This window comes from Balaenoptera ricei, chromosome 4, assembly GCF_028023285.1.
Source record: "Balaenoptera ricei isolate mBalRic1 chromosome 4, mBalRic1.hap2, whole genome shotgun sequence".
In the NCBI taxonomy this organism is placed as follows: Eukaryota; Metazoa; Chordata; class Mammalia; order Artiodactyla; family Balaenopteridae; genus Balaenoptera; species Balaenoptera ricei.
In genome coordinates, this window is record NC_082642.1 from 132,671,378 (window position 1) to 132,694,071 (window position 22,694).

The 22,694-nt window shown below is 35.0% G+C and overlaps 1 protein-coding gene across 1 annotated transcript in view; it reads right to left on the reverse strand.

Moving 5' to 3' along the window:
• SAMSN1 (SAM domain, SH3 domain and nuclear localization signals 1) overlaps window positions 1-22,694 on the reverse strand; it is a 130,509-nt gene that overhangs the window by 102,671 nt on the left and 5,144 nt on the right. Inside the window, 4 exon segments of the mRNA XM_059922226.1 lie at window positions 2,115-2,201; window positions 3,954-3,991; window positions 6,637-6,674; window positions 21,987-22,118. Coding sequence (XP_059778209.1) covers window positions 2,115-2,201; window positions 3,954-3,991; window positions 6,637-6,674; window positions 21,987-22,118 — 295 coding nt within the window.

Here is a 22,694-nt window from a genome sequence, read left to right on the forward strand (position 1 = left end):
GCTAAATATAGCCTGTGGAAGTATCTTTCATCAGGCTCAATACTCTTCAGGACTGAATTGCTGTTAATATAACTTGTGTCATGTGGAAATACCATTTTGATATTGAAATTGAGAGGAATGGACTTTTTTTGGTTCTTGAAGTATGTAATAGATTCTTTAGGAGTTTACGTCACTCCTATCATTTCCCTATATGTTTTCTTCTGTTTTATTGAAAGATGGTCTGTACAATTTCATCATTAGTGTTCAATAAAAACATGGGCTGTGGATGGTAACAACGATGCACCTACCTATCTTCACCTCAGTAAACTTCACAGTCTGCCTATCCTCAGGCCCAGTAAACCACTCTTAAGTAATCATGCAATTAACAGCTAAATAGTAGTGTGTAAAATAAGAAAGAAATATTATAGGTTGATATGTAGGGCACAGATTGCTTAGAAATACTCTGAGCCTTCCAAAGGAATCTACTACACCCATAAAATTCAAGTCCACAACTTGTGGCTCTCCCTTTCCCACTAAATTTCTCCCTTCAATTTACAATGGAACCGACAGCCTTGGTCTCAGGCCATCAACTCTTTCTAGTACAGCATTAATCCCCAAGAAATGTCCTGTGACTCAGCTGGTACTGCTGAAATGTCAGCTGAACTTCTTAGGCACACGTGCACACACACACACACACACACACACACACACAGACTGAACACAGGGGCGCTTAAGAATTTGAGAAATATCAAAGCTGAAAAGTCTTCTTTAAAGGCGTTCTTTTTTGTTCTCTGACAATGAAAAGATCACTAATCAGAAGCACCTCAAGTCAGGCCAAGATTTTTTGCTGCTTTGTCAGTGTAGCTATAATAGAATTACTTACCTGTTACTGCTAAATTTAAAACAAAAACAAAACCCACAACATTTTACAAAAAGGAAGTTAAAGAAAATAGAATACTTGAAGAGGTTTATGGCAAAATTTATGACCAAAAATAATCTGTAATATAGTTATACCTTCTTTATTCAGATTAATGTACAATAATCTAAAAGTAACACGTGCTTATTAAAGAGATGGATGAATGAATGGATGGGTGGATGAATGTTTGATTAACTAACTGAGGTGTGAATGAATACAGCTAGCATTCATGAGGTGAAGACAGAATCCAATCAAAACACAATATTAATAAAACACTTCTTATAATTAAAAGAAAATATCTAAAATAATCCCAAAATGTTTCACCTATTTATTTATTTATAATGGAGAAATCTGTAAATATTTAAAAATTAAGTTAAAACTATTTACCAAAACATTATTCAATTTTGGATAAAATTGATATATTTCAATGGAAAATGATTATTTTCATAAATAATTACTTTGTAAATCTATGAGCTCTTTCATGGAGTTCAAAAGGCAAAATCTGAACAGAATGTATAATCAAACCATTAAATTCTTGACTATAAAAATACATTATAATTCCCTTTGTCCCCAAATATTAAAAAATCTTTTAAAATTAAAAATCAGAAACTCTTAAATAATCAATAAGTAATATGAGCAATTATTTCTTGTTCCAGTAACATTGGAGGGAGAATACCAAGCAGATCAACTTTTTATGTTCTTGTTCATCTTTCTGAACTCTTAGGACTTTCTGTTTTATTCATTACCTTCCCAAAGTTAAGTAATTTTAATTATGAAGTCTTTTATTATTAATAAATTTTCCTATACCTGACTGCTAATTTGCTTTTCTTGGGATTTTTTAAATCATAAAATGACATAATTTTGCATTAATAGTCAAGTTTATTTCTCTTAAATTCTTAAAGAAAACCTAAAAATCACAACTGTTAATATATTTTTGCATTCTTTTAGACATTAAAGACTTTCAAATATTTTTGCAACTGATTCTTTGCTTCAACAGGCAACTTAATTAAATTCTACTTCCTTTCTGCATGTCTGTGTGTATCTACACACACGTATATATTCTATTAATAATATATACATTCTATTCTATTAGTTTTCCTTTTTAAGTAGACCACAATGCACTGCTTATTTTAATGAAGAAAGATGTAAATTTTTCTTACCTGCCCTTTAAACTGCTTTGGGAAAATGCAAAGTCAGCTGAACTAAATTTAGCAATTACCTTTTAGCTGACAGAGTCTTGTGATGTGGGAATCATTCTCAGGCTTGCTGGGTTCCTGCCAAGTTGTGTCATTCACAGTTTTTCCCTCTAAAGCAAAGCAGAAGATTGGTTAGAAGAATTCACGGTAACATCTGTGTAAGAAATTTGACATCAAAACAAGTTCAGCACATGGTTGTAACTTGGTAAGTAATATGTTAAGAAAGCATTGTGGTCCATTCTGGGGAGTTCTGGTCCCTGATGGACACTCCCAGATGTTCTGTGGCCTCCCATTTATTTCCATAAACTACATAAGCACTCAAGCATAGATGGTAGAAGGTTGCTACTGAAATACCTCTTGAGAGCTTTTGATTACATTATTCTTTGGAGTATTTTTCTTGAATTAATAACCATTTATTTTTTATACATCAATTAAAGTAGCTCCACCCTCCACATTCTTCACTGTTTTTAACAAAATGATTAAGTAAGTGTGTAGAGAGAACACTGAGTTTTTCAAGAAACTCTTAAGATCCTTGACTGGGAGAACCATGATTTTCCCAGCCTTGTCCTTCTAACACCTGGAGCAGGGTCTAGACATGTTGTAAAGAAGTGAACTGCACCAGAATGAAGAACTGGAATCCCTTCTAATCTGTTTACTGAAGACTAATCATCCCACATGCTGTATCACACCATTGATAAAGCAAATTTTAAATAATGCAACAAAAGCATCACACAAACTGAGCATGCTGTGCTGCTTTTAAAGTCAGTATTTGCTCTCATATTTGACTACAGAGAAGGCAGGTGATCATGAAGAATTATTTTAGCATGAAAACATCTAGAGTCTTATGTGCACAAACTGAATATGCTATGAGAAGGGCATATATAAATGGAAAATAAAAGAGTGACTACTTCCTTTTCTTTCAGATCATGCACTATTCAAATCAGGGCTAGTATTCTAAATATTTAGCAACTACTGCCCACAGGGCCTTGACTAATGAGATAGGACTCAGCCCCTGTAGATGTTGCCACTGGAAGAATATCAGACCCAATTAAAATGCAGATGCCCTTGATAGTTGCATCCATGGATGATCATCACTTTGGCCTGCGTGTGCTTTTCATACCCTATCCAGGAACCTGGTTTTGAAAAGAGGAAAAAGGGGGTTTGAGCATCCAACTTCTAGGTGCTGCTGGGGAGAAAGGGTACCCACAAGTTTGATGAACTGAATAAAAAATGAATTATTAACTGAATAATCCAGTTGCTTTGTCACTACAAACGTTTTATAATTAGTATAAAACATTCTATTTTTCTATATTTTGTAAAGGAAAGAGAGATATCTTCCATTAACTTTCTAAAAATAATTAGATATTTACTTTAAAATTAAAATACAAATCAAGCCAATTGCCCCTATTATTACTATGGGTACTCTAACCACAGAAACTGAAGAAAAGCTCTGGTGCTTGAAATGCTGTGGAAAGTCTTTTATAATTCAACCATTTTTTATTTCTTTTTTATTCATTCCTAGATTCCTAGATATGAAAAGATATCTAAGAGATCATCTTGACCATGGACCTTCCAAGCTAAAGTTGGGAAATTGGAAGATAGTCAGCCAATAAGCCAAAAAGAATTATTTTTTTAATATGAAAGGAAATTATTCTGAATAAATCAATGGTTTATTTGTCTTAGCCATTTAAAATTAGAATGGAGCCACATTTCTTTTTTTAAATTTCTTCTATAAAATTCAAAGACAAATCAATTTGACTTTCATCCATTACTTTCTGTTGCTTTATGGCACTAGCAGCAGAAAATCACTCTTAGAGAAAGAGAACATATCATTTGCATGAGTAATCTTATGAATTACTGACCAAATACTTTGCTTTCAGACATAGATCTCCGGATTGACCTAGAAAAATAAAAGAAACCAATATTTAAGTCTAGATTTAATAATTTATATTTTAAGTGAACAGAAATTAGATCACTTAGACATGTGTGCAATATTTTGGAGAGCAGGAATAAATTCTAAGTTCTACACATGGACCTGAATTTTCCTGACTCTGGATGGCAAAGTACAGTTAATACAAGTATAGTCTTTGCCTGGAAATTTCCGTGCAATATGAAGAAACTAACTTTCATAAATCTCACCACCCCTACCCCTGCAAAAAAAAAAAAAAAAAAAGAGTGGGCCATTTCGACATGAATGCATCTCAAGATAATCAAATAGTTCATATGGGCAAGTTCTTTTTCAAATAATTCTGTTCAATAAATACAGAAAGAACATTGCAAATTGAATATAACTATTGTACAATCCCTAATAAAACAATAAATCGGGGCAATAATTACCAGTTGCTGTTAAAGTTTTTAATTGAAAGGCCAATGGGCAACTTAGTGCTGGATGGATCAGTCTGATACCATCTGAACCCACTAAGCAACTTCACAGTTGTAAAAATAGAGACAACCAGATATATGAGCTTCCAATGTAATGCAACAGGAAATATACAGTCACTGATGACCTACTTTTAAAATATATATAGATAGATAATCAAACTTGAATCTTATCAAGCCTGGAGATCTAACTAAAAATTTACAGGAAACAGAAGAGAGAACACGTGTTTAAAACACACACAAACACAGACACATATACACGCACACACACACACACACACACAAGGATGCAATCAGTAAAATTCAAAAATATGGAAAATTCCTCAGAAAGAATAATCCAGTTTCTTCAGCAAATAAATGGAGAGAAAGACCTATAAATTAAGAAACATGAACAAAATGCATCACATGGATCGTGATTCAAATAAACTAGCTACTGTTAAAAAAGCACTTGAGGCTATCAGAGACATTTTAATACTGACTGTATACTTGGTGATATTAGGTTATTTTTCTTATTTTGTTCTAGTACAGCTGTGGTGTTGTGGTTATGTTTAAAAAAAACAATTCTTGTTTCTTAATGATATACTGGAACATGAAATTGTCTGAGATATGCTTTAAATAAAACCCAGTGAGGGGGGTGGGAGTGGGGAGTCAGATGGGTAGAGATGAAATAAGATTGACTATAAATTGATACTTGATTATGTTAATTTACACATTGGGTGAACACACACACATAGTGTACATGTAAATAATTTTGTTATAGCTGGAGTGTTTTCCATTATTCACCCTTTTTTTAAGCTCAGGGTTGTAAGCAAAAACCTACATATATAATGTTTCTTTTTTTCTTAACCATTTTATTTTGGTTTGTTTTAATTTTTTAACGCAAAATGCTTATTCAGGACAACTCTTGGGAAGTAACAAGTGTTCCCAAAAAAGCTACTTATAATATTATAAGGTGAAGTAGGTGCATAATGACAGGAGAGGTTATTCCCTTCAGGGAAGTGATGGACAAAAGAATTGAGGAACTCAAGAAAGTCTTCAACTTTAACTGGTTGGAATCTGAGGAACGTGTTGATTGATTTGGCTTATGTTTGAAAATTCCTAATTCAGTCAGCATCAGGTACATTTCCTCTCATTCATCCTCCTTCTGTCCCTCCATGTTTGGGTATCATCTAATCTGTAGAAGCATCAATCATCAGCCAATGGCTGTAATTTTGTTTAAGTATTTGATTTGGGATTAGTGAGGTCCTTATCCGTGGATAGAATAAGCAGCTACCTAGGTGGGGCGATTTTTAAGACTGAGAAGAACCCTGCTAAAAAACCCCCTCTTTACTCCCATTCATGCTTAAAATGTCACTGATGTAGTTCAAGTAGGTAACTATGACTAAAATACAACTACCCTTGCCTGGCAGGTGCTCTAAGCTGTTAATCATGAAATTACCTACTTACTATGGCTGCATTTTGTATCCTTACTGGGAGAAAGCTTTGAGCAAGAAAGGAAGGAAAGACTATGAAAGCACAAAGTGTTTTGTGGGAGGAAGTAGTTGGGGGAGGAGGGGCGGCAAGAGCTGTCGAAAAAGACTACATCCAGAAAGAATTTCACATGTTAACAATTTTGTCTCAGACCATTCCAGAGTGCAAGGAAGCCGTTCTTCTGTATCATCAGCAACCAATCTGGAAATTTCCCCATAAACCAACTTCCTGCTGCTATGTATTTCCTGCTTATTAGTTAAAAATCCCATTACCTTATGCAACATGTGTGTGTCGCGTCCTCTGGCAGCTTGATGTGCTGAATATAAAGCCAAGCCTGACCTAAATAACCCAAATCTCTTTGCAAACACATTTTTACTTGGATTAGAAGAACTCCAGAAGATTAATAGTTCACCGATAGAAACATGTTTTCGAGTAGGCTTCCACTTTAATCTGAGCCTAGGTTAGACACATGTTTCTTCTTCTGAAAATTTAATTTTCACATCCCTGTCTACAGGAATGTCACAACACAAGTTTCCTAAGCATCAGCATAAACATAAATGTTAGCAGGGTAAAGCATACCTAGATTTGTACATGACGATTTTTAAAAAAGCACTTTGACAGGAAACCCACTAAAATATTCCATTCAACATTGTAGAACTAAGAGAACATAAAGTTTTCAAAGTAAATTTGACTTACTTTCTTTTTGGTTTCGCATTCTCAAAATGAGAAACTTCCTGTAAAATAAAATAAAAAGTAAAATAAAATAATACTACCCCAAGAAATCAGAAAGAGAATTCAAGTATAGTTTATCTTTGAGTATAATCCAAATGCAGTTCATTTTGCCTTTTCCTAGTAAAATGACTGTATTTTAGTAATTTATTTAGTAGAATCTTGCTTCTAGTTTTTACTTTTTACTCTCTTTGTCTTTGTAACTTTGATAAATGTTTACCTTATTGTAAGTCCGTGACAGTTAGTGAGCAAGTCTTTTAAACAAAAACCTGTGATTAAATCCTTGTAGCCTCAAGTTTATATCCCCCTTCAACCCACCAAGACCAGGGGGAGAGACACATACCAGAGTATGTTAATTACATTACCTTTCTTTAAGAAAGATGGGAAGTAGCCTATCACAATACCCTAAGTGTGTTGAAATACACCTGTGATTCATCTGACCTTTTTCTTCAGAGCCGCTGATGCTATGTAAAATCCCTTATACTTCTGGCAGAAGAATATGTTGCCACATCTTTCACCATCCTCCAAAGAGATTAAACTGCTTCCAGGTACCTTTAAGAACTCTTCAGATTCTCTCTTTCTCATTCATCCACTCCTTCATTCAAAAACCATTTATGTTTTTGATGTTCAGTGTTTTTTGAACACCTACTATATGATAGGCAACAGACCATATTCTGAAGGGTTTTGTTTGGTGAGGTAGGAATTTGTGTAGTAAAGAACATTGAGACCAATATTCCACGTAGTGAGAAAAACACAAAAGCAAAGGCTGGAAGGAGTGGTGAACAAAAATCAGAAAAAGGAAAGTTGTTTTTTTTTTTTTTTTAATTAAAGTATGATTGACTTACAATATTACATTAGTTTCAAGTATACAGCATAGTGAGTCAGTATTTTTTTTGCAGATGTTACTCAAAGCTGGTTTTATTATTCCAATAGTTGACAGTATTAGTCTGAGCACTGTAAAATTCAGGATAAGCTTTCCCCTACATAGTAACTGAGGGGGACCTTTCTCAAACCCTTATTGTGTTTTTATCAAGATTTAACTTCAAAGACAATTTGAATTACCTATTTCACGTTGTTGGGTAGAACTGAAAACCCATATACTGAAATAATCAGTCCCCAACTTGAGAAACAAGTTTTGCCAAGTTAAGATGCCTGTGGATCACCCAGAGGACAATGTCTTATAGAACAGATCTGGGGGTGAAGGTAAAAATGTGGGAGTCATGAACCAAGCCCTGAGATGAATTGGGATATCAACAGACTTTGAGGACTTAATGGTTAGATTGATCACTCCTTCGATTCTCTATACTTTGTCATCAGGGGTCCTAAAAGTAATCAATCTCTATCCATGGTCTTTTTATGAAACTTTTTAAGTCTGGTCTAGAAGTCTCCAAACCTGAGTCCAGAAGCGAACTGTATCCTTTTCACCACAATCAGAGGACACACAAGCTTTGTGAGGGTCATCAGGAAAGGGGATGGCCACCCATCTTTGTAGTAGCATTTTCCTGTCATACATATTTGGAACATAGCTAGGAAGGAGCAAACTCCATGTTCCCATAATCTATGCAGTTTGGGCCAGTTATGTCTCAATAATCAGAATCCATTGTCATGAGTCTCATTAATTTGTTATGCGAGTTTAGATACATTTCTTTGGATTGTGACTCTTGCACTCTTCAAAAGAATTCTACCTCTTTTGAGTATAAAGAGGAAAGGTGTCTGGTCTGGAGTTAAGCAGTACAGAAGGTGGATTTGAAATAAGAAAGATAGGAAACATTAGATATCTTTTGTATTTGTTATCATTTGAATCATAGTACTTTTTGAATCCACTTATTATCTCAATAATTCATTGTTTTTTGCTACCAAAGAGATTTAATTCCAGATGACACAAAACTTGTGTGCAATTGAGCCCCAAGTGTTTGAATTGGGGCAGAGGGCATATTATTCAAGCACAGCCTCTTGCTTCAGCTGGGTGAAGCCTTAGCTAAGTTAATAAAATCAGATGTTGGACCAAAACTGGTTAAATATGCGTGGCTACTGATTGTAGTGAAAGGGACACAATTAGCTTCTGAGCTGAGGTCTAGAGACATCTGGACCAAGACTTGAAAGAATTTCATAAGACCATAGATGGAGACTATTTTTAGATGGAGGTTATTTTTAGAACATACGTTGTCACAACATTCTCTAGGGACTATCTACTTTGTTATATTTTACTGGAATCCCGGTCATCCAATATTTGCTTGTAATGAATCAGCTTAAGTTTGGGGATCTTTTATTAAAGAGTTTTCATGAATACTTTGAAAAAGATTTTGAGCTAAAACTTCTTTTGAATCCTTCTTAAGATGAAAGAGTTAATGTAGTTCTCCTTAGGTAACCTTCTTCCTACAAGAGGGTAGGGAGAGTCAAGGACACTAAATTCAGTCTCAAGATGAAGGAAAGGGATTACTCAAAAAGGGCAACATCTACTTATAAGAATAAGACTTCTGTTCCCTGGGTGTTGCTTAATTGTAGATGACTACTGAACTGGTTAAGCAATTTTTAGTACTTCTTGTACCAAGCAGTCTGCTTACATAAGCAGACTGTCATGTACTTTGGAGTTCAGACCCTAGGTTCTTTATTTCTGGAGGGGCAAGTCAAGAAGGACTATACATAGTTTTATTTTTAGAACTATATCTATGTGTGTGTGTCTGTGTGTGTGTGTCTGTGTGTGTGTGTGTGTGTGCGTGCGCGTGGTACTCTGAACTACAAAAGGAAAATACCATTTCAGAGTCAGTGAAATCATTCTGTCTAGTCCATTAATTTGACTCTTGCCATCAATACCAGGTAAAACTTGCTCCTGTTAGCCTTCATTATCCCCTAAGTCAAGCACTAATCATTAGTCTTACCTTTCATTCACTAGGGAGTTTGTGGCTTAATTTAATTGTTACCCCTGGCAATTTTTAGGAAAATAAAAAAATATGAAATGTAGACAAATTATTATAAATGGGCCAGTGGAAACTAAAGAATATGTCCAACTTATGTTATTTTTCAAGTAGATGAGAGTAGGCTCTAAGAGCAAGGCATTTTCACATAACTATGAAACTAGGTCAAATTAAGGAAAATTTAAAAACAATTAGAAATGAAGAAAGAGAAGGTGCCATTTAAAAGAATAGAGAAATTTTGGATACCAACTGCCATATTTCTATTCTCATGAGGTGGTTACAGTTGACTGTCCTTTGGGATTGAGTCTAATATGTGCCTGTTTCTTGTGTTATTCTTTTTTAAATCTTACTTTCAAATCACAAAGTCAAAAGGAAAAATGAAGTGAAGAATATGTCAGGAGTTGTTGTTGCCCAGCTAATGGAAATGTGAAAGGTATTTCTGCACAGAGAATAATGACTGACAGTAAATGATGGTGTAAATCCCATGGTGAATTTTTAAGACTGAAGAGCTGATGAGATCTGACCTTTGATTTACAAATGAATAAATTGAGGTCTCAGATGGTAAATTGACTTGTCTAGGGTCATACATGCAGTGCTTTACCTTGGTTAAATGCTAGTCATATTTTTCATTCTAATGTATTCTTTAGAATCATATAATTCATTCATTCATAGATTTATAGTTCATTCAACAAACATTTATTGAGCATCTATTATGTACCAGACACTCTTTTAGAGTCAAAAAAGAATTACAAGTGGTTCTTCTCTCAGATATCCACCATCAATGACCGCTGCTCTCAGGATCCTGTTGGATTCCATGATTTTCCTAATTTTGAAGATTAAATGAGCTAGCCTTTATAAAATCCTTACATGATTCCAAACACATTGAAGATACTTACAGATGTTATTTCTCATTAGATTAATTATTCATTAATAGTTACATGGAATTCTGATAATGAGGTAAGAATTGAACATAAATACAAACACACACATATTGGTATACATACATATAACTTCTTATTAAAATAAGCTAACCCACTTACTATTTTATTCAACTCATTCTCTTGCAAGAATAAAGATAATTCACTTGCATAACTAAAATTATTTTAACTAATATCAAAATACCATGATTCCAAGAATGCCACATCCAAACTGAATGAGCTTATGTCTGGACATTTCTTAACCTCTTGGGCTTCAGTAAAGTTCCCACAGATGTTCAAAAAAAGAAAGAGAAATTCACAGAATTTCCCTTTAAAAAAATTCTAATAGACATCTGGAAAGAGGATGCTTACGATGCTTCAAATTTAATAAAGTGGGCTAATTTTGCAGTGCACTGAAAAGCCACCAGAGAGATGAAAAAATGTATACCCAGCTTTCAGCTCTGTTCTCAAAACAAGGAGGAAGTTTGTGTGCTGGATAACAAACCATCACCCATGTGAAGGAGTCCTGCCACCCATGAGGTCCTCCATCCTGCCTCTACACCTGATTACAAACATGTGGAGAAAAATCACATGAAGAAGTCTCCTAAATTATCGAATAGATCACACCACAAAGAGAAATGTTAGTCAATATAGCTAGTCTGAGCCCAGGTGGTTAAAGCAAGTTACTAAGAATGACAAGACTTTTAAATCTTATTGCTTTTCTAATTTCTTGATTTAACACATTTGCGAAATAATAATGGCAGAACACTTATGGATTATCAAGCACACTTCCAAATGCTTTACATGGAGTAATTCATTTAATCCTCCCAACAATCCCGTGAGGTTTATACAGTTATGTGTCTTCAATTTACACATGAATAAACTGAGGCACAGAGCAGTCAAATTCTTGCCTAAGGTCACATAACTAGTAAGTGGTAAAACTGGGATTTTATGCCTGATGCCTTAATGAGTACACAATGCTACTTCAATACTTGACTACACAGATACAAAATCTACCTGTCATCTAGATCAGAGATCCCACAAACGAACTGTTGGCCAGAAGAGAGAGTGGCTAGAGAAATGTAATACTATATGCCACTACTAAACAAAAAACTCAGAAAGCACAGTTTTATCAAAGTACTAATAAGAATAATTTAGTATTTTTTGCACATAATTCTTTTTTTTAATTGAAATATAGTTGATTTACAATGTCGTGTTAGTTTTAGGTGAACAGCACAGTGATTCAGTTATATTTAGTTATGTATATAACTAAAGAATATATATGTAAGAATCTTTTTTAGATTCTTTTCCTTTATAGGTTATTACAAAATATTGAGTATAGTTCCCTGTGCTTTACAGTAGGTCTTTGTTGGTTATCTATTTTATGCATAGTAGTGTGTATATGTTAGTATTATTTGGACAGTATATTGATGTGTTTTGAAGACACTAATCATTTTGTGAATGCCATCATCATCATCAAAGAATGCCCAGTAATTTATGACGGCACATTTAATTAAAAATGGGCACTTCAGGAATCATTGAATTTAGATGAGAGACTGCACATTGGAGACCCCCCAGTATATTACTGTAATAAAATTATGGTTCTCAGGGAAAACAGATTTTATCCTGCCATGAGAATACAATGAAGAAGAAGAAGCAGAAGCAACTTCAGCTCATTGTGATGGGAAAAATAGACTTTCTTGCCAGCCCATCCAGCTTCTGTCAAAGAGTAATAACCCTATACGCTAATGAATTCTGATTTCCCCAAGAGAAGCAGGTGGTGTATGGCATCCCAACAAGGCTCATCATCTCAGGGCAGATCTTATAGCTTGTAGTGTCTGGAGAATGCACGGGTACTGTATCTAATCCATGAGGGACAGAGCTGGTAAATTGCATAGAACTTTGCCATTCGTCTACTGGTGTGCCAAGTGAGCTTTCTATCAATCCTGAACTAACCAACTCCTCTCACAGTGTTATAAATATCCAGGATGGCAAAATAGGTTACTTAGAGGATGGTTATTTGCATTATAAAAGATTCTTCCTTTTCAAAAAGATTCTTTTCCAGACTTCCTTTTTTTTTTTCATGGAAAGGCATTTTATTTTAAATATAGCAGTGTGTACGTGTCAATCCCAAATTCCCAATCTACACCTCCCTCCCACCCTTCCCCCCTGGTAACCATAAGTTCATTCTTTAAGTCTGTGAGTCTGTTTCTGTTTTGTAAATAAGTTCATTTTTATCATTTTTTAGAACTTTCTTAAGTATCCTTAAATGTGTTCTGACTTATGAAATTATATTTACACAAGGTTTTAGAAAGGGGAAAGACAACTAATGTTGAGATTTCATGTTGCCTGCCACGTATATCATTATTTTATTTAATCCTCATAGCCACAAATGGAACAAAAGCAAACCAAACAAACTTGCAAGAAGTGTGATAGGAAATAAGATGTATAAAAATATCAACTTCCATCTTTACAGTGGAAAAGCACCGAACTGGCACTCCAGAACCTGGCTTGATTTCCCAGGTATGCTACTAAACTGGGCCAGTTCCAAGAACCCTCTCAGAACTGTCTCTACATCAATAGTGAACAAGAACTTGAAAATCTCTTCCAGTAAAAACAATCCATGTTTCCTTATCTACAATATTTCAATCCAAATTCAGTAGGGATGACAAAAGGTTTTAAGAGAAAATTAAAATGGGAATGGGCTTTTTTGCTTTACAGCTTTTTCTTTAAAACATGAATAAAGAGATAACCATAGCTTTCATTAGATTCAATTAGTAATTATATCATGAACTTAGGAAATAAAAAAGAGAATAGGGCATAATTAACCTCATAATCTATTGATTATATTTTATTTTAACATAAGTTTCTATTTATGGGAGGAAACTAATTAAAACCAACAGAAAGTGTTCACATATGAATTGGTGGCAGAAGAATAGCTGTATGTGATCGTAGATATAATGGGTAAAAAATAAAAATGAAAGAAAAGTGCAGTGTTTTTAATGAAGGTGATCTATGTTTTATATGTCAACTTGTTATGAGTCATTTCACAATCTAGAAATCAAGAAAAGGATTATATGCACTGTTTTGACACTGACTCCTCTTGTTCATAGTTTGATGAAGACCTAGCTTATGGGATGCCATTGTTAGTCTCATTTTCTTCATTTAGTGTCTATGTTATTAATAGGTATGTCAATGCTGACGTTAATATGGAGACAGAACAAAAGAGCTCCCAATTTTAATAGTTCAGAGGCAAGTAAGAAATGCAGCTGAGTGTTTAGAATACCAACCTGGGAGTCACCTACCTTGACTTCATTACGCACCTATTCTAAGATATGTCACATTTCAGTGTCCATTTATCCATTTATAAGACACTTGGCTCTAAGTGATTTTTAAGGCCTTTTCTGGAAGATGTTAGGACAATGTGCAGGGATAATGTCTTACCTTCCTTTCACCATTTTAAACTGTAGTTCTTTCTTTTCAAGCCCAGCTTAAATCTCACCTTCTCCACTGAACTTGCACTGTTAAACCACAAACCACTATCATGTTCTTAGTCATAACACATTATTGATCATTTACTTTGTGCCTGCCACTGTGCTAATAATGTTAATTGCACTGTCACTTTTTATTCTCAAATAATGAATGAGAATAACAAGCAGTTTCCTCATTTTATAGGAGAAGAAACTGGGCTTAAAGAATTTAAGGAACTTGTCCAAGATCACGTAGCTGGTAAATTTCAAAGCTGGCATTTTTATAAAGTTTATTTGACCCCCAAATGTTGTGCTCCTGACTATTACATTATTTTTTTTTGAAATTCCTTCTGAGAAATATTGTAGAAGTTGGGCTTGATACTTATAATACAGCATTTAATTACACAGTGTCTTATTTTATTCTCTAGATATTTTTGATGTGTAGAAGGAGGAAGAAGAAGAAGAAGGGAGAAAGAGAAGGAGAAGTGAAGGCGGGAAGGAGAGCAGGAAGGAAAGAAGGAAAGAGAGAGAGAAAAAAAGAGAAAGGAGAAAGGGAAAGAAAGAAAGAGAGAGGGAGGGAGGGAGGGAGAGAGAGAGAAAGGACTCCCATTGTTACTAGGATGAGATATATGGCTTAGGTCTTATCCATCACATGGGCAAACTTAAGACACTGATTCAAAACTGACTAGCATGGGAGAAAAGATAAGGTGTGGGCATCTATTTTTAATGTAGCAAATCTCAGCAGAGATAGTGTGGTTCTGGAGCCTACTGCTATGATAGTAGCTTCTTGATTTGGACACTTCCTGATGGTGGCAGAAGCAACAACTCTCTTGGGGGTGGCGAGTTTTGTAGTGTGCTTCTCAGTAATTTCTGCAAGTTCGGCTAGAGTATCTATCTTCAGCCTCCCAACAATTCTGAGATTTCTTTAAGCTGTAATCCATTTCTTTCTGCTTAAATTAGCTAACATGGATTTGGTTATCTTCAAATTAATCCTGATCAGTAACTTATCAAGTTAATTTTAGGTCCTGTATTAGTTATCTATTGCTATGCAATATATTACTCCAAAATGGAATGCCTTAAAACAATATACATGGATTATCTCACAGGTTCTGTGTGTCAAGAATATGGGCGTGACTTAAACGGGTCCTCTGATTCAGGCTTGCAGTCAAGTTATTGGCCCAAAGGTATGAGGTTTCATCTGAAGGCTTAGCTGGGAAGAGTCTCCTCTTCCAAGCTCACTCAGTGATTGTTGGCAGCATTCAGTTTTCTGAAGCCTGTTGAAACGAAGGCCTCTGTTCCTTGCTGGTTGTAGGCTGAATGCTGCTCTTGGTTCCTTGCTACCTGGGCCTCTTCTGGATGGGATCTTGCTTCACCATAACGTGCAAGCAAGAAAGCAATAGAGACAGTCCTCTTGCAAGACAGAAGTTATAGTCTTTTATAACTTAATCATGGAAGTGACTTCCTATCCCCTTTGCCAAATTCTATCGGAATCAAGTCTCACACAAAGAACGGTGAGTATTACATAAAGACGTAAACACCAGAAGGCAGATGTGATGGTGAATTTTATGTGTCACCTTGGCTTGGCCACACAACCCAGGTATTTGGTCAAACACCAAGTGAAATTATCATTTAAGGCAGTAGACTTTGAGTAAAGCAGATTACTTTGTATAATGTGGCTGGACCTCATCTCAATAGTTGAAGGTCTTAAGACAAAAAAACTGTAGTTCCTCCACGGAAGAGGGATTCTTCCTCTAGACTACCTTTTGACTCTTATTACAACATCAGCCCTTCTCTGAGTCTCTACCCTGCTGGCCTGCCCTCCAAATTTCAGACCTGCCAGCCTCCATACTGGCATGAGCCAATTCCTTAAAATAAATTTCTCTTTCTATTTATCCACATCCTATCAGTTCTATTTCTCTACAGAGCCCTGATTTATACAAGAGGGTTCATTAGAGGCCATCTTAAAAGTCTGCCTTCCACAGTTCCAAAAGGAAAATAATAGTGTTTTAGGTTAGAAAACACTCCCCCTTCCAAAAAAATTTAAAATGTACACATGGAACCATTTTAGAGCAGCAAGGGACCTTGGAGACCATCTAGTCTAACCCTATTATCTTATAGAGGTGGAAACAGAGAACCAGATAGTGTAATGACTTATTCAGCGCTCTTTAGGAACAAAGACAGGGCAAGAACTCAGTTTTCTTTCTTAATGTCCTTACCATGGCCCCATAAATTCTCCTAAGTTGAGAGCCGAGAATTGCACTAGTCGCCTGAAGACTGATTATAGTGAAGGAAAATCTTCGTGGGCAGATGAACTACTGATCAGCTGGGTTGTTCTTCCCTTCAATCACTCTTCCGATAGCGGGTAATGGTTTTGTGCCGGTGCCACCTCATCCTCCAACCCAGATTCCTTAATGATCAATGGCGTTCACAGCCAAGATGGCAGGCTGGGTCATGGATCCTGCCAGTGGCTATGGAAGAGAGCAAAACTAACTGGCCAAGGAGGGATGAAACCCTTGACCTTGGCCTCATTAGTGCTGAGCTCTAACCAACTGTTAGACATGTATTGTACCATTTGTCTTTAAAACTATGAATCTGCTATATTACGCTCTTATTAACATCTGGTAGCTGGGAACAATTTAACTGATTTCTCCAGTGCTTTTTATCAGTGCAGAATGTTGATGAATGTGAGTACATTAAAAAATTAAACTTGTGTTTTAAAATATTTAAGTTAAAATGGACCCCCCCCCCAAAAAAACCAGCACCTGAATTATAAATGAGGCTAACAAGAGCCACCGTGATTGATAGATTTTCTTGTTTACTGTTATTTACACATGGAAGGAAATCTAGGAATGAATGTCAAACATTGCACTCAAGCTGGGTGTTCATGATTTGAGGCAACTTGTGGAGATAAAAATCTTGGGTTTTCTAATGCACGTTAACAATGAACCCTGTTGCTTCTTCTTGTTCAGCCTGGTAAAAATCAATGCTTTTAAGTAAGGAGTGTTGATTACAAATTATTTTGAACAGTTATTTTAAAACGAGCTCAAATGAGAGTTTGACTTAAAGTCATTTAATCAAGGATATTAAATTAAAGGATCACTCTGCCCTGGTGTGATGGGTTGTAGAAGGAAGGAAAATGAACATTAACATGCATTTTGCCAGGTGCTTAACGTTTGTTTTAACATTTGATCCTCACTACAAACCAAGAGACACACATTTTTATCCATATTCTATTGCTCAGAAAACATACGGTTAGAGAAGTTCAAAAACATTCTCAAGGATACACAGTTCTCAGCTACCTGGGGAGCAGGAATAAACTTATTAACTTCATTGCCCATCTCAAGTTCTCTCTGCTATGTCCTATATATACATATATATTTATATATACACACATACATATATATATATATCAATCAGATTGTATTTAATGTACATATAAAAAGGTTGGATTCTTTATCTTCCTATCTTCCCCTCCTTTTCACTTCTCATCTCCCCAAAACATATTCTCACACTCAGCCTCTCCTACTCTCTCTAACTCTTGCATAGACGTACATGCATAGCACACACACACACATGCTTGGGACAGAAAGGCCAAAGAACATTAGTATTTGGGAAGCCAGAGCTGCAGTCTTGACTCCATCCCTCATTTCAGACAAGTCATTAATCTCAGCCTCCTCATTGGTTAATATACTTGTTCCATCTGGTCTTGTCTCTTCCTAAAAGTATATAACTAAGTGTTCATCTTCAAGTATTTTTATACTTTATATTTCCCTAAGTAAAGTAGGGGATTGGTATTATCTGGTTACTCTGATGCCTCAACATGACCAGCAAATTCAAGCCTCTAATTCTATGCTGTCCAACATTTTAGCCATTTCTGGCGGTATATGGCTATTGAGCAATTGATATTTGGTTGGTCCGATCGAGGAACTAAATTTTAATTTAATTTAATTTTAATTTCGAAATTGAAGCTGGATCAAAAATACACAATTTTTATTGTTTCATTAGGAGCAGGATTCACTTTAACCATTGAAACTTTAGCATCTGAATTGAGATATATAGGATACACACCAGATTTCAAAATCTAAGTGTGAATATAAAATATATCATTAACTTTTTATAATAATTACATGTTGAAACAATAATCTTTTAGATATACTTGCTTAAATACATTATTAAATAAATTTCCACCTGTTTCTCTTTTTAAAAATGTCACTCCCTGGGTCAGTAAACTTTTTCCGTGAAAAGTCAGATAGAAATATTTTAGGCTCTGTGGGCCACATAGAGTTTCTATGGCATGGTCTCCTCTATTTTTGTTTTTGTTTAAAAAAAAATTGTTTTAATGTAAAAGCTGTTCTTAGCTCATGGGCAGTACACACACAGGCCGCCTGGGGCAGTAGTTCTAGCCGCAGCTCTACCGTGACACATTTGCCCTTCTAACCCCAGTGCTCAGTAGCAAGAAGGAATGCTCTTCTCTGAAACTGAACTAGGCTGAATCCATACCTAGGACTGTTCTCCCCATTTTATGAAGAGGACGGTGAGGTCTAGAGAATTTAAGCAACTTTCCCAAGTCAAATAGCTGGTAAGTGCAGAGCTAGAATGAGAATTCATATCTGCGCAGCTCCAGAGCTCACGTATGACACTGCATCATACATTCTCCATTATTAAGACTTTCTTTAGCTTGATTAATGAACCTTCACTGATCCATTCATTCAGTAGTCATTGAATGAATATTTGTGCAACATACAAGTAATAGAGACATTTCCCCTGTTCCACATTTAAGCTCATTTTTGAAAAGCTTCAAATATCTTACCAATTTAATTTATGAGATACAAAATGAAGTGGAAAATTGACAATTATTTGCTAACTTCAATCAATATAGATGGCAAGCCTGATAATTCAGGCTTGATCCTGTTAATCGCAATTGGCAGAGGTACAAACATTTTATGTTCTTACTTTTTTTCTAATTCAAGATCCTTTATTAGCTTCAGACATAATAAAGAGGTGCTAAAATAGGTAGAGAATCAAGGAGTAACAGCCTACATTTTAACCAATGTAATGATAAAGTAGTCAATCTCTAGTGAGGCTAGTATGTTAGTCTATTTTCTTTCAGCATGTTTGTTTAGTTGAATGATCTTTCACTCTGTGAAACTTTATAGCTAGTTTTTTTTTTTTTTTTTTTTTTTGGCAGAAGACCTCCAAAACTCTCTGGCTTTGCTATATACTATAAATGGATCTCTAATTATTTATCTTTATGAAATTTAATAAAGTCTCATTTTAAATCAAATGCTCTTTAGACCAGCTCTCCATTACCAACGCCTTCTAGAACTGCAATTAAAATGTAAACTAGATATTTTTGATGTTCTTCATTTAAAATCCCAGCATTAACTTCTTTCTCTTAAATGCCTTCTCTATCCTTAATTGTGCGATTGGTCCACACCTGATCACCTTCTATGGGACTCTGGAGCATCTTCTGTCCATCTGTGTAACTCCTCATTTTGATTAACACGGCGTTTTCCACATAGCAAAGTTCCTAATAAGTATGTGTAAATAAAATAGCTTTAAGGGAAGCCAAGAAGCCTAGGATTCTTCTTTCATTTTGGTTTTTCTTTTCAATTCATGTGGCAAATGACATTTTTAGTATGGGCTACAAATTTCCACTGTAACAACTAGATATGCTGTTGGGTTGGGTGTAAAGAGTTTAAGTTTGAGAGCACCTCTCCTCTCCAGTAAAATTAAAATTACAAATACATTTGGGCTGAGGACTCTTGGAACTTGAGGAATAACTCCATTAACTTTAGGGATGTTTTCATAGTATTTTCAGAACATTAATCCAAAAGAAGAATCTATTTCCAATTCTATTAAAACTGGTCCAAATCTTTTTTTCCTTGAAAAAAAAAAAAAAAAGGAAAGTGAGAATAGTAGGAGGAAAAAAGGATCCATTCTTCAGAGGCTTAGATGGAAAGTCAGGAGGAAAGTTCTAAATCACTAAATTTCATTATTAAAAGACTAACCTTGTTTTATCCAAGCTGTGGAATCATTTTAATTAGGAAGAAAGTAGGTATCAATGATAATTTGATACAACTGGTATAATTCAACAATTGAATAGTCGAATCAGTAATTGAACCAGTTGTTTTTCAGTATATATATATATATATATATATATATACACACACACACACACATTTATGTTTGTATATATGCATATATTTTAAAATTAGTGAGTATATATATTATATATGTATATATAAAATGTATATATATACCTCAGTATTTAATTATATATACAGAAAGACAGAAATATACAGACAGAAAGAGAGAGCTGTAGCAATTTAAATCATGTTTTTATTATTCTCATTTACTTTTGCAGTGTAGATGAAGTTTGATAACAATCCTAGTAGAGCAGTTGGCCATGAACTTGTTTACTTTTCATGCATACTTATTAAATTCATATGTTTAAGGAAATATCTTCAGGCTTTTCAGCCTATTCAATTTTTCTTTTTAATTGTAGAGTAAAAATGCTTCCAAACATTTTGCAATGTCAATTGACAGTATCACTGTAAATGGTCTCTCTCTCTCTCTCTCTCACATTAAAATGTAAAATGTATTGCTGCTTCCTCTTAAGCATATCTGTCAACATCAATATCTTCTGGGTATTAAAAAGTATACAGAGTTGAGGGAAGAATTTCCACTGCACTAAATTATTAAAATTATATTTACTTACTGAGACTTATTATTGAACTTGTTTACTAACTTACAGTACATTACCTTTTAGTTGATCTAAGTTTCTGGGAAACAGAAACATTCTGGAAGCTGGGAAAATAAGAAGTTTTCAAAGTCCCCAAAGGATAAAACTGGTAGCTGTACAGGCAAGTGTAAAACTCGAAGGTATTTTACTCTAACCCTTTCTCTAGAGCAAAAAAAGATCTGGGTTTGAATCCTGGGTCATCCTCTTTTTAACTGGGAAAGTTATTTAGCCTTTCTCAACCTCTGTAAAGGTTTATTGTAAGGATCAACACAGATAATTACATATATAACATCATCTAGTGTAGTTAATATTATTTTTTGTTGTTACTGGGGAAATGTGTGATTACAAGGCTAAGAGGTGACATCTAAATCTATAAGTATAGAGAAGTTCTTAATTTGCTGCAGACATCATAGGATCTTTTGTATTGTCCTAAGTCACAATAGAAGCTACATAAGTTTATTAGAATGGGATTAATACAAATACAGCACAACTGACTAAGAAAACAGCATGCACTGTAAAACAGGAACAGGACCAACTTTGCAGAGCACGGAGAACTCTATGCCTCTAGTAATTATAAATATAATTCACAAAAACCATTTGCCTTTGCATTCTAGTAATACTCAATATTTTGTAAGTAAGTTGATGGTGTGTGTCCATAAGTTTAAGAAGCAGCTTAGTAAAGTGGTTAGCACAGACTTTAAAGCAGCCAGAGGTGTGCTGGAGTTGACACTAGAGAGAATGAATAATTAAATATTCAGGTATTGTAAGCCTGTTATTAAACCATTGGTAGCTTGAAATCAACCATGGTAGGAGCATTCACACCATGGAAACTGGCAAATGCTATTATACAAATCTCAGGTTCCCCACATCCACCCCAAAAACCTCGTTTACCAGTAAACTGCTGATAAACTGCTGATGCAGGAGTGTATATATTTACTTGCCAGCTTTAACACTTAATGGTTTATAGTCTTTAACAAGTTATGTTGTATTTCTCTCCTGCAATTTCCTCATCTAGAAAACAATACAATTATTTCTTTGTCATAAGGTTGCTTTTGTTTAAGTGATTTAAGTTACATAATCACCTAATACCTACTTTGTAAATGGTAGTTCATACTAATAAGCCAAAATCACGTAAGAGACAACAGTGAAACTAAAAGTAAATGAAGAACTTTCTGAAAACAGGGTCTTTTTGCTGTATTAACAGGTTTCATTACGCAAGTGATTCTAAATATATAATAGAGAAGAGGTGATCCACTCAAGTTTCACTCACCATGAAGACATTGTTGTGTAAGTTTCCATTTTCCCCAGAGGGTGAGAAAAGAGAGTCAGTTCTACCAGAAGTTCTCTCTTGGTGAGCTTGTTTTTCTGGGACTGGCTCATATAAGCTGTCCATAGAGCCCTCCTGCAATAAGGAGATTTCTGAGTCAAGGAATAATAAAATGATAATTTTCATTGAAAAGTCATCTAACCATCTACCCACCTTTATACAGTATCCCATCTAAATGATCCCGTGCATTGGGATTACGAGTTTATGGTATGCCAGTGTTCAACAGTGAACAAGACAGTAAAGAGAGGCATTCTTAGCACTTATTACAGAGCCAGGAATTCAAACAAAACTCTAAGCATTGGGGAGCCATGCACAAAATGAGGCAATTTCTCAAGAAGCATGATGAAGACATCAAGTTCAAGGTACTAAATAAAGACCTATTTGGACACCAATAAACTGTGTTGGGTGTCAGGTCATAGGTTTTAGTTATATGTATCCCTCTAATTAGAGTACTAATTAGTACTAATTAGTACATGTCCTTGTATAAGAAACACAATCTGTTATACTTCAGCTTCCTCAACTGTAAAGTTGCAGTTTTATCCACCTTACAGAGGAACTCTCAGGATGAAATGAATACAGTGTATGCTTTGAAACAGCAGAAGTATTTCACAAGTACAATAAAGGCATTCATATTAATGTTTACAGTATTTA